The 11,512-nt window shown below is 47.1% G+C and overlaps 1 protein-coding gene across 5 annotated transcripts in view; it reads left to right on the top strand.

The window, feature by feature from the left end:
- Window positions 1–2,941: 2,941 nt before the first annotated feature.
- Window positions 2,942–11,512, top strand: part of ANKRD6 (ankyrin repeat domain 6) — a 118,817-nt gene continuing 110,246 nt past the window's right edge. For 2 of the 5 annotated variants that reach the window (XM_080586604.1, XM_080586606.1), the window contains exon 1: window positions 3,400–10,552. Coding sequence is in view for 2 of the 5 variants with exons in the window: in XM_080586602.1 (XP_080442728.1) it covers window positions 2,963–3,075 (113 nt within the window). In the remaining 3 variants the exon portion in view is untranslated. Of the gene's footprint in view, window positions 3,076–3,197; window positions 3,268–3,399; window positions 10,553–11,512 lie in introns of those variants that run through there. The other 3 variants (XM_080586602.1, XM_080586598.1, XM_080586600.1) reach the window with 3 other exon arrangements.

The raw sequence follows: 11,512 nt of genomic DNA, 5'->3' as shown, positions 1-11,512 counted from the left end.
GCGCGGCCTGACCCGCGTCACCTGACGGGCACGGCGGCGGCGCGGGCACGCGGCACTCGCGAACGCGCACGCGCGGCCCCGCCGCCGAGTCGCGCCTGAGTGGGAGGCCGGGCGCCGGTGGGTGGTTAGGATCGTAGTCGTTAGGGTCGGAAGAGACCTGCAACGTCCTCTGGTCCAACCACCCCCCTACCGCCGATGTCACCCACTGAACCATGTCCCTAAGCACCACGTCCAGCCTTTCCTTCAACACCCCCCGGGACGGTGATGCCACCACCGCCCTGGGCAACCCGTCCCAGTGCCTGACTGCTCTTTCTGAGAAGAAATGTCTCCTCATTTCCAACCTGAACCTCCCCTGGCGCAACTTGAGGCCATTCCCTCTAGTCCTGTCACTAGTTATCTGTGAGCAGAGGCCAACCCCCAGCTCCCCACAATCTCCTTTCAGGTACTTGCAGAGAGCAATGAGGTCTCCCCTGAGCCTCCTCTTCCCCAGACTAAACAACCCCAGTTCCCTCAGCCGCTCCTCACAGGACTTGTGCTCCAGGCCCTTCACCAGCTTTGTAGCCCTTCTCTGGACTCACTCGAGCACCTCGATGTCCTTCTTGTAGTGAGGGGCCCAAAGCTGAACACAGCACTCGAGGTGCGGCCTCACCAGAGCCGAGTACAGGGGGACGATCACCTCCCTGCTCCTGCTGGCTGCACTATTCCTGATACAAGCCAGGATGCCGTTGGCCTTCTTGGCTACCTGGGCACACTGCTGGCTCGTGTTCAAGCATGTTACACAGGACCACTAAGAGAAGCCGTAGTAGTAAAAACTCTACAGGAGGATGGAATTTTGCAGCACCCAGCGGGCTGAGCTGCACTCATCTGCCTGCCATGGATCTGCATGCTCATCTGCATGCCTTGGACCAACGCTGCAGGTGGACCACAGCGCGCTGCCCATGGCGAGGCTTCTTCTGGGGGGCTCCTGGTGATGCTCCTGCTGTCTCACACCACCTTGGACACTGGAGCCGTCCCCCCGTGGTGGTAGGACAGGAGAAGGTAGCACTGAGAGCTGAGCTCGCTGTGCTCCAGCCCACATTCTTCTGTTTCTATCCTCTGAGTGCCCCTTTGTGGTGCTGTTATCAGGAGGCTTTCCAGGCTGCCCTAATCCACTTGAGATAATGGAGGAGCACTTTTTCTGTAGGGGAAGGAGAGGAGAAATCCCTTTTTATGCCATGCCATGTCAAATTACCTATATGCAAATGTGTTGAAATGCCTTTCTTTCTCCTCAACTCATCCACCAGCTTGGAAGTTTTGCTTGAACAGACTTACAGTGTCCCAAAAGGCTACGTGAAGTATTTCAAAGTTAAGTCTGCTATAAGGAATTGGGACCAAGAGCTTTTACCAGTGATATTTCTAGCATTATGTCATGGTACGGCCCAGGGGGACATTAGTCTGTTGAAAACTCCTGACTGAAAGCGGAGAAAAGTTTCCAGGTCTGTCATAAAGGGCCGTCTGTCTCACTCCGGTACCGGCTGATCACATCTGCACCGAAAGGGCTGTTAGGTTTCAAGGCTGGCGAGGGGAAGTGAGTCTTGCCCACAAACCTGACTGACAGTATTAGGTTTCTTTTGTACCAAGAGCTATGAAACGTCACCAGTCACTGAGAATAATTTGGAGATATTAAAATGCTAAATTAGGGTGTAGAAGCTCAGGAATGACAGGGCTGATTACAGTGCAGTTCTTCCCACAAATCTCATGCCAGCGACCGCCTGCTTGGCTACGGCTGCAGGTTCAGAGCCACTTAGACTCCAGGCTCAACTCCAGATAGGTTTTTTGAGTAGGGCTGAAGCATTTCTGCCAACCCCTCGGCAATATAATCTGACCTGGGCTCTGCATCAACTTCAGGAATTACTCCTCCTCTGTCTCTTTGCCACCAAGTTGTTCTGCGTCCCCTCTGCACTTGGCTTTTTCTCTTTTTTTTCCTTTTTCCTTTTCTCTTTTTTTTTCTTTCTCTTCTTGTCTTCCTTTTTCCTTTCCTTTTTATTTTTATACTTTTTCCTTTTTATCTTACTTTTTCTCTTCCTTTTTATCTTACTTTTTTCTCTTCCTTTTTCTGTTCCTTATTTTTTCCTTTTTTTTAATCTTTCTTTTTCTAGTATCTCTTTAATACTAATCACTTGCTTTCCTTTTTTTTTTTTTTAATCTTTCTCTTTTTATTTATTTATTTTTAAATCTTTCTCTTTCATCTTTTGTCAGGTCATTGAACTTCAAAGCCTGTAGCACATAATGAAACAGCGCCATGCCTTCAGTCACGGGACTGGTAGTAAGGGCAGGTAGACATGGGGCTGAGTCTTTGCATATACACCGTGCATGATATTGGATGTGCTTGGACTCTGTCTGGGAGGAGCTGCGTTTCACAGACATGACAAAAACTTTCTGTTTCAGGCAACTGAGGGAATTCATGAATTTCTCTTCTCAACAGGAAAAAAAATACATAAGTGGCTGTTTGCATTAAACAAGTTTACAGTAATTGAGCATGGGTATGGTCCCACTAACATCCACATAACTGAGGGAGCCCACCCGCATCTACGTTTGCAGGATCGTGACAGCACCTCCTCGTGCTTCTGCTAAAGGAGAAAACCTCCCATTAGATTGGCTGCAGATCAATGCCAAGGAAACCTTTTTTTCCGCTATGTGTTAACATCTTGTTTCTCAATCGTAATGATCAAACGCAGCCAAAGTAGTCCTGCAAACATTTACGTATGTGGGACTTATTTAACATACAGCTTAACCGTTGCTTGCATTGCATGAGGAACGGCTTCTCTCTGGGTGCTTTCTGCTTGGGATGCCTCCCCTATTACGTTACTTACCCTACTCACACTGATTCCTTTCTCCTGCGCTGCAGCCTGGAGATGTTCCTGTCTAACTTGCCTTCCTGCCGGTTAGCGAATTACCAATTTACACACGGAATTGCCCACACATGACTCAGGCGCACCAGAGGTCCCCGGCACCCTGCAGGAAGGAGCGGGGTGGGTCCCCCCAAACTCTCACCTCGGCTCCCTCCGACCTCCAGCCCAGGCTTCACCGCCCCAGGTACGGGGCCGAGCCACCGGCCGCCTTCCCCTCTGGAAAATGCGAGGCCACCGGGGCGACGGCGGCGGCCCGGGCCCGGGCGCTGCCGCTGGGTGTCGCCCTCGCAGCGGGCACGGCCCCGGCGGCGCCACCACCTCCGGGGCCGGCGGCCCGCGGGAGCCCAGCCCGGCGGCGGAGGCTCCGGCGGAGACGGTAGGGCTCGTCCCGGAGCCCGGCGGGGCGCGGAGCGGGCCGGGAGGGGGCTGCTCGGCGGGGTCCCGGGGCCGGGGTGGCCGCTGAGGGGGCTGCGGCCGGGCTGCCGCCCCGGGCAGGGGGCGGGGGCCCCGCGGGACGGGAGCCCGGGGAGTTACAGCGCTGCCCGCCCTCCCTCCGTGCCGGGGGGATCGGCGGGGGTGCGGCGGGGGTGCGGGTCCTCGCCGGGCTTGGGGGGCGAGCGGGGAGCCGCAGCGCTCTCCTGCCAACTTGTGAGGCGGCGTCTGATGGGAAGCGGCAGCCCGGCTGGGAGGCGTCCTCCCCGCTGTCGGCACCACCCGAAAACTCCGCTGGAAACGTCCCCGCCGTGCCGGGGGGCTCCCCCCGGGGGCAGGGTGATCGCTGAGCGGGGCCTGGACCCGGCATCGCCAACGTGCCAGGAGCCCCGGGCCTGGGGTGCAGCACCGAGAGTCCTAGACTGCTCTACTGCTCTCCCGAAACCCGCCTGCTCTTATTTTTATAGTTACCTTGTGTTTATTTGGATTTGCGTTCGGTATTTGTAGAGCGCCCGTGTCCGAAAGGACGTGTTGTCCGCTGCTGGGTGCCTCTCGTGGTGAAGGAGAAGACTTGGAGGTGCAGAAAGTGGCAGGTGGATCGGTGATCTTCTCCCCCCACTAGCTGTCCACGTTATCTTAAAATGACCTACCAACGTTAATGCCGGGATCTGCCGGGAACATCTGTAAATCCATCTCTGTTCAAAGACGTAAAAATCTATCAAGGACTAAATGCTTACGCAGCGTTAGTTGGGCATGGTGCAAACCCTCTGGTAGGACTGTTTGAGTGCATGGCTTGTTTTGAGGAGGAGAGTGTTATTTACCTAACCACCTTGCTTTCAAGGTGATACGTCCAGGTGTGCAGCTAGTTTTGTAACAATTTATTTTGGCAGGCCCAAGTTCCAGGTATTTTGTAATCTGTGTTCTCTAGATACTCAGAAAACATGCTGTTTCTGGAGATGCATGATTACATTTCCGCTCTTCTGATCGCAGGCAGGAAGATGTAGCGTAATGACTTAATTCAGAACTTAACAGCAATTTCTGAGCAGAAGTTACGTCCGCTGAATGTACCAAAAGTACCATTCACTAGCTGCATAACGTATGGGGCACCAGCCTTTAGATTTCAGTGGGGCAGAAGGTCTGTGAAGTCCATATGTGGCTGCCTGGCGTTGAGGTGGCGCGTGCCAGTTTGTGCTGGTGAGGCCCCCTTAGTCTGGCCGGAGGGGATGGGAATTCTGTAACAGAAGTGCTCTCACTACTTCTCCCCTTGTTGTTTGTTTGAAAAGAAACTTTAATCAAATTCAAAAGTGACTTTGTGGTAGTATTCCCTTGGGAAAGGTTTTTACTTTCCCCTGCTTCTTGATATTTACCCACACCGTGCTTTCAACCTCGTGCTGGAGACTGACTTTGAGCGCTACAATAAAATAATCCATAAGGGATCAGTAAAAATAAGGTGATCAGCCTCCTCTTCATCCAGGATCTTTTCTGCAAGCTTTTTGCAGAGCTCTTTTTTCTTTTCTGGGGAGGAACAGAAACGTTGGGGATGTTGGTATAAGTCAATACGGTGTAGTTGCAGCACCTGGCTTAGGATCATGCCCTGTCCCAGGTGGCACGTTCTGGAGCTCACGTTGTCAATCTTAATGATGTTCTTGCACTTGATTCGACAAATGATATCTTAAAGAATGAGGTTCTTGTAGGGCATGGTAATAGTGATTAAGCCCCAAGTTGTATTTCTCCATTTATATTCAGCTTCACCTTTGCACTTCGCCAGTGAGTCATCTTGTGATGTAAGAAGAAACCTTGCTGCCCCTTACTCTCTAAATTTGTGTCGTAGGACTAACAATATTTATCTGTTTGGATGGATGGCATAACAAAGAATGTTTGTAAATCACTTTAGGTTCTTAAATTAATTACGCCATCTGACAACATTGTTTTATTTATTTACTCTCATTAGTTTGGGATTTGTAATTCAGCAGTTAAGACTTAAGATAAACTTCCAGAGGGCTCACAGTCATACCTTTTCTTAGCGATACATCAGTGCAGCATGTCACTAAAGGAAGTATTTTATTTAAAACAACAAATGAGGTACCATATTTCACTTGCAAGATTGGCCTAGGGAGATACTTGTAGGAGACAATAATGAATTGTAATTGCTTGGGGTGGGGGAACTAAGTCATTTTCTCTCTTTGTTTATTAAGGAATTAAACATGTGACTTTAGGAATGATCAAACCAAAAGTAGAAAGTGTAGAGCTGCATTTTGGAGAAACCTCAGTCAGTGATAATATTTAGCAAGGGCATAATTACCTTCTCTGCCTTGTGTCCAGCTACCAGGTCTTACCTCCATTCTCTTTAGCATTTCATATATGTATATATTTGTATGTATAGTATATATGTATGTGTGGTTTAACCTTATTATAACAACCTGTCCTTCAGCAGTACTAGCTAAGAGGGAGTGGAATAGTCAAGAAGTAACTGTGCTGTTCCTAATGGTCCACAATCTAGCAATGGTATGCAAGAATATTTGCTATTATTTTACTCAGAAATTATTCTGAAGGCTTTTGTCAGCAGAGTTGCATGTAAGGTGGATGTACTCCTAGAAAAATATGGTGTGTGTGCTGTATAAAATTATTGACAGGTTTGCAGAAATCTGTGTTGTACATAGTTGAATCTGTTGAAGGTGTACATTCCTTTAGTACCAAGGAGAAATGTGATAGAGTGAAGTGCAGCCTTACTTGTTATGCAATTACAGGTTGCTTAAATTTTGTACCAGCATTTTATGGGTTTAAATTTGTCTCTAAATATTTTTTTTGTGCTACTCAGGGAAAAAAAACAACATACAAAAACAACCTTCTAATCAAAACTCAGATTATTGTCTGGATGAGTAATTACATGAGGCAAAATAGAGATGAAATTTCAGTATCTCTGACAGGTGCACTCGCTCCTGATGTTTGTTTAATTCTTTAGAGTTTTCTCAGTCTCCGTCAGAGCATCTTAAGTATTGGTGGTAGGAGATTAAAGCGGTGTTTGCTGAAGTTTTTGTTTTATTACTTTGATGCTCAAAGGCATAATGCTTCTGAGGATTGGAAGAGACAAAAATTATTAGTAGTGAAAAACTCTCATCTGCATATTGTAGAGCATAATGTTCTGACGGCATTCACAGTTTTCCCTCCAAAAGTATACCGCTCTGGGAAAAAAAAATCAGCCACCCATTTAGTGAGAAATAAATATTTTTTAAGCAAACGTGAGTTTAGCATCTTGCTGAGAAATTTAATCTAGATATTTTGTTGAAATTGAACCACAGGCTCTTCTCATCCTAACTCTTCAATCAGAAGAATACCTTAATTTCTGCCTATTTGAGCTCAAACAAATAATTACATGTGGGCCAATTGCCATAGGCCTTACAGTAATAAAAGTATTTCTTTATAATTCCTGTTCAAGTTCAAATGTGTTCATTACAGGAATTCAAATTCTGTGTTATTCACTAACTAGTGAAACTTAAAGTAGACATGAACTTCAAGCCTAGCTGTATGTTCCACACGTTGCACGCAAAGTTATGTTTGATAGGTAGTAGGTAATGTGGTTCATGGTCTGATTACTTGGGATAAGCCAAGCCGAGATTAAGATTAATTTGCACTGCAGTTTGTAAGCTGTCATTGATTCTAAAGCATGAGTTCAGTCTGGGAGCTTCTAGCTCTGGTAATACCATGGAACCTCTGTTTCTGGCTCTAGGTTCTTGAACTTAAAATTGTCTGCTTGTTCTGTATGTTTTGATATAGATTGATGAAAAGGGCTGTTTAAATTTTGTCACCTGTGCTTACCCAACCATGAATTATGTTCTGAATATAGCTTGTAAATGTTTCTGTGTAAAGTTTGATTCTTTAACTGATATTAAACCTAAAAATCCAGATCATTTTCTAACTAGCAAGAGCGTGAGGGGGCGGAAAGTCTTGCTGAGCTGCATGTTGTGGCTTCTTTCTAAACTTTTTTTTCTCCTCTTGTCCATATTTGGTTTATCTCATGCCGTCATCCAAAAGAGTACTGGGCTTGTGAAGGCAGGTGTTCAAAAGTTAGGAAGAGCCAGAATAAACATGTGTGAATTCCTGCCTTGTTTGTTGCATAGCTTTCACGTGCATGCATGTCAGGATGTTCTTGGAGTACTGCTTCCCTGGAGGATGTGGTTGTGTATGACAGTCAATATAGAATCACAGCATGGTTTGGGTTGGAAGGGACCTTAAGGATCATCTAATTCCACCCCCCCTGCCATGGGCAGGGACACCTCCCACCAGCCCAGGTTGCCCAAAGCCCCATCCAGCCTGGCCTTGAGCACCTCCAGGGATGGGGCATCCACAGCTTCTCTGGGCAGCCTGTGCCAGGGCCTCGCCATCCTCATAAGAAAGAATTTCTTCCTAACAGCTAATCTAAATTTAACATTTTTCAGCTTAAAGCCATTCCCCCTTGTCCTATTGCTACACTCCCTGACACAGAGTCCCTCCCCAGCTTTCCTGTAGGCCCCCTTTAGGCACTGGCAGGCCGCTATAAGGTCTCCCCGGAGCCTTCTCTCCTCTGGGCTGAACAACCCCAACTCCCTCAGCTTCTCTCCATGGGAGAGCTGCTCCAGGCCCCTTACCATCTTTGTGGCCCTTCTCTCAACTTGCTCCTACAGATCCGTGTCTTGTGCTGGGGGCCCCAGAGCTGAACGCAGCTTGTGATCAACGTTGGGCGGCCTAACCAGTGCTGCACGACAGCTTGGGTTCTTAGGTTATCTGGTTGCAGAGGGGTTGTCTTGGTACTCTCAGCAGTGTATTTCTGAGGCGCCATGAGGCACCGTGACTGTGTACATCATCAGCTCATGCGATCGTGCAAGGTTGTATATTGTTGTCCTATTCTTCCACGACGTTACTTTGTTTTCATAGGTCTTTGTCAGTGTTTCTGCCGCATGTTGCCTGAAATGGAAGGTCCTTGGAAACAACGGGGAGACTCTGTCCGACTGCCAGCACTCCTGTCCTGCTGCTGCTCCTCTGTGGCTCCCTTCTTCTTATTCCTCAGGCCCTTTGCCTGTTCTCCAAGCCCTAGGTGCATCTCAGGCCACCCATGGCTTTTAGCAGGGACGGCAGCTCCAGAAGGGGTCTCTCATGTGCGGCAGTGCGATGTCTAGAAGTACAGCCCTGCTGTTCATTGTGTGACTGCTAATTGGGAGCAGCCCTCAGGCACAAGGAGGATTTGGACCAAAGGGTTGAATCTCGAGCTGGGGATGGGTTCTCTGACCCTCCAGGGGAAACTTGCCCGCGGGTGAAGCGGGCTGCGGTTGGGGATGGGGTTTGGGCATATCCCTGTGAAGCAATGGATGGAAGTTCAGAACAGTGGTTGCTGTGGATGCTGGGCTTCAGGGCAGAGGGTAGCTGGGGCGTGATGTGCTTAGTGTGGGTCTGCCTTAATCCTGGAGAAAAAGGCACGAAAGGCAAGGCTTTTAAAATTATCATTGATCAAAAGTGTTTTTAAGTACTCGTCAAATCATGAAATCTTGTTTAAACCCTGATTTAAGCCAAGCTTCTTCTAAGAGCTTGTTCCTTACTTTCCCTTTCTCTCTCATGACTTGCCTTCCTCCTCGTCTAAGCACCATCTGCTCCTGTGAAACGAGCCACTGAAGGTAAAATTTTTGGGTGCGTGACCTGGCATGGAGATGGATGAAAGCACTTTCATCTGCGTTATGGAAAATACATTTGGATTTGATGGAAATTAATTCTATAAGGGTACGGATCGTTGTGTCCGCATTGCAGTGGGCTCATTTTCTTTTCCAGGTTGAGATGCCAATTAGTTTAAGCCAGAGTCGAGAGTATTTTCTGTAGGTTTTGTCAGCATCTGCAATGTGACATCTTAGCAAGACCTGTTGCTAGTCCATTTATATTGTGCTGATCACTTCTAAGTCAAAACCCCTTCAATTTTGTCATATGGGTCAGTCACTGAGGAAAGTGCCAGCTTTGTGTTTGGTTTTGTTTAGTTGTTTGTTTTAAGAAAAAGACACCATGAATTCAGAGTTGTCATGTGTCAGCTCAGTATTTGAGTGAATTTTTAACAGCGATCGCAGTGAATCATTTCAGGTGTGTTTTATGACGAGTTTGATGTCTATATGTGTGCTACACCTGCAGAAACTGCAGCCTGCTTGGAATCCTTCACATGAGTAATTTTCCTTCGTTTTCTTTCTGACCGCTTTTGTTAGAAACCTGTGTCTGGCTGAAGCCTTCTGAGAGGATTAGGGCTGGGGGCCAGGGGCTGTGGAATTATCCACCTGCCATCTGCAGTCTTTTACTGACATTATTGTCCTGGTTTAAATCCAGATTTTGAAAGTACAGCGCTTTCTTATCATTTTGTCTCTTCCAGACTTGGTTGCAGCTTCTGAGTTCTTACAAGGATGTATTGTGTTTTTTGTTTTGTTTTGTTTTCCACCGAAGCATCTGTCTCCATGGTACGCTTTTTCACCGACCTCTCCCTGATGACTGAATTGCAGGCAGACATCATAGCAGCTGCTATGTTTTTTCATTTCGGAGTCTGAAGGTAGTTAGGAAACATAATAATAAATGTTTTGCTTTGGTGCGTGTCATGTTATCATTTTTATGGGCTGTCATGTGGTGCCCTACAGGCAAATGGGAGAGTGTCGGCCCAGAACACTTGGTGGTGTGGAAAAAGCTCTGAGGCAAGAAGTAGCTAGAAGGCTTTTTTCTTCCCACCCTGGCATTACACTACCTACAATTTCCACTTCTTCCACGGGCTTAGGTTGTCTGAAATCTAGCCTCTGGACTTGTCAGGGCTATGTCAGACGTCCCCCAGAAAAGAGATCATGGAGGGTCATGTCACGGCCCTTGGAGCAGATAGAAACTTGCTTCAGCGTGGGAGGAGGTACCTCAGCTTTAACGCGTGATGATTTCTTCTCGAGGTGTGTGCACTTCTTCCAGGAACAGCTGCTCAGTGTGCTTGAACGCCCGGCATCAGTGCAGCTACAGCTCAAGGCTACTGGTAGATATAAACGGGAGACTCTAGCGCGGAGTAAGCTGAGATGTGAATTTTAAGTACCGTGTTTTATTAGTGAATAATCAGCTGCTTGCTAAGTTGGGTCCTTTTGTTTCACTGTAAGACTACACTTAACCAGCTTGGAGGAGCCCAGCTTAATGAAATGCCGACCTGGCGAGCACTGGCTGAGGTTGTAATCCACTTGACTTTCTCCGACGCCGTGACGGTAAGCGAGGATGCCTCTGTGCACTGACGGGAGAGCTACCAGCAGGCTGGTAAAGCAGGGCTGGCTTTGGAGCACAGCCCAGGCAAGAGAGGGCCTTGATGTCAGACGTCTTGGTCAGTGCTAGGCTCAACATCTGCAAGAACAAATCTTTAGAGAGAATTAAGAGTACGAGAGAGAGAACTAGAATATGAGAAATAGAGCCATTTCTTCTCACCGGCTTTGAGCCTGACAAATGCCTGATGCTTTCTAGTATATTCCAAGCTGATTTTCCTCTACTTAATTATTCCTCAAATGGAAATTGTGTCTGGCCTTTGGTTGTCTCTGTTCTACTTCCTTGAAACGTTTATAGTTTTGCTTAATATTTTTCTGAGGGAGTGTGAGTTGATTACAACTTTCAGGATGCAGTTGAACGTTTTACAGTGCTGAATAAAGGTGGGTTTGATTTTGATCTCTGCTGTAACAATTGCTAGTGCACTCTTTGCTTTTTGACTGTGCTGATGCTTTTGTAGAACAGTCTGTTATAAATCCGAGATCTCATTCCTGAATCATTTAGAGCCCATCATTACGTGTATGAATTTGAGGTGTTTGTTTTTTTTCCTGCTATGAACCTATTAACATCAGTCCGTGTTCAAATTGCATTGAATTTTGCCAGTGTTTTTACCAGCTGGTTATTTGGTGTCATTAAATCCTTCTGTACCTCTTTGCAATCAGCGCTTGCCTTTATTCTGCATAATTTAATATTACCAGTGGATTTTGTCACTTAGCTGTTCCAATCTTTCTGTCTCCCTGTTGGGATTCATTTGCAAGTGTATCAAACACAGTGTGTTCGTGATGCAGATGGCTATGGGGCTGCATGGTTAATAGCCCTCCACTATGGTGACTGAGTGCTCTTTCTTTGTATTGTTTATTTTGTGTCTTCTAGTTGTTTTTTTTTTTTTATACAGATCAGAACTTTTCCTA

Source organism: Anser brachyrhynchus (genome assembly GCF_964034855.1).
Source record: "Anser brachyrhynchus genome assembly, chromosome: 3".
Classification (NCBI taxonomy): domain Eukaryota; kingdom Metazoa; phylum Chordata; class Aves; order Anseriformes; family Anatidae; genus Anser; species Anser brachyrhynchus.
Note: the sequence above shows the minus strand (reverse complement) of the source record. Positions and strands in the feature narration are given on the sequence as shown.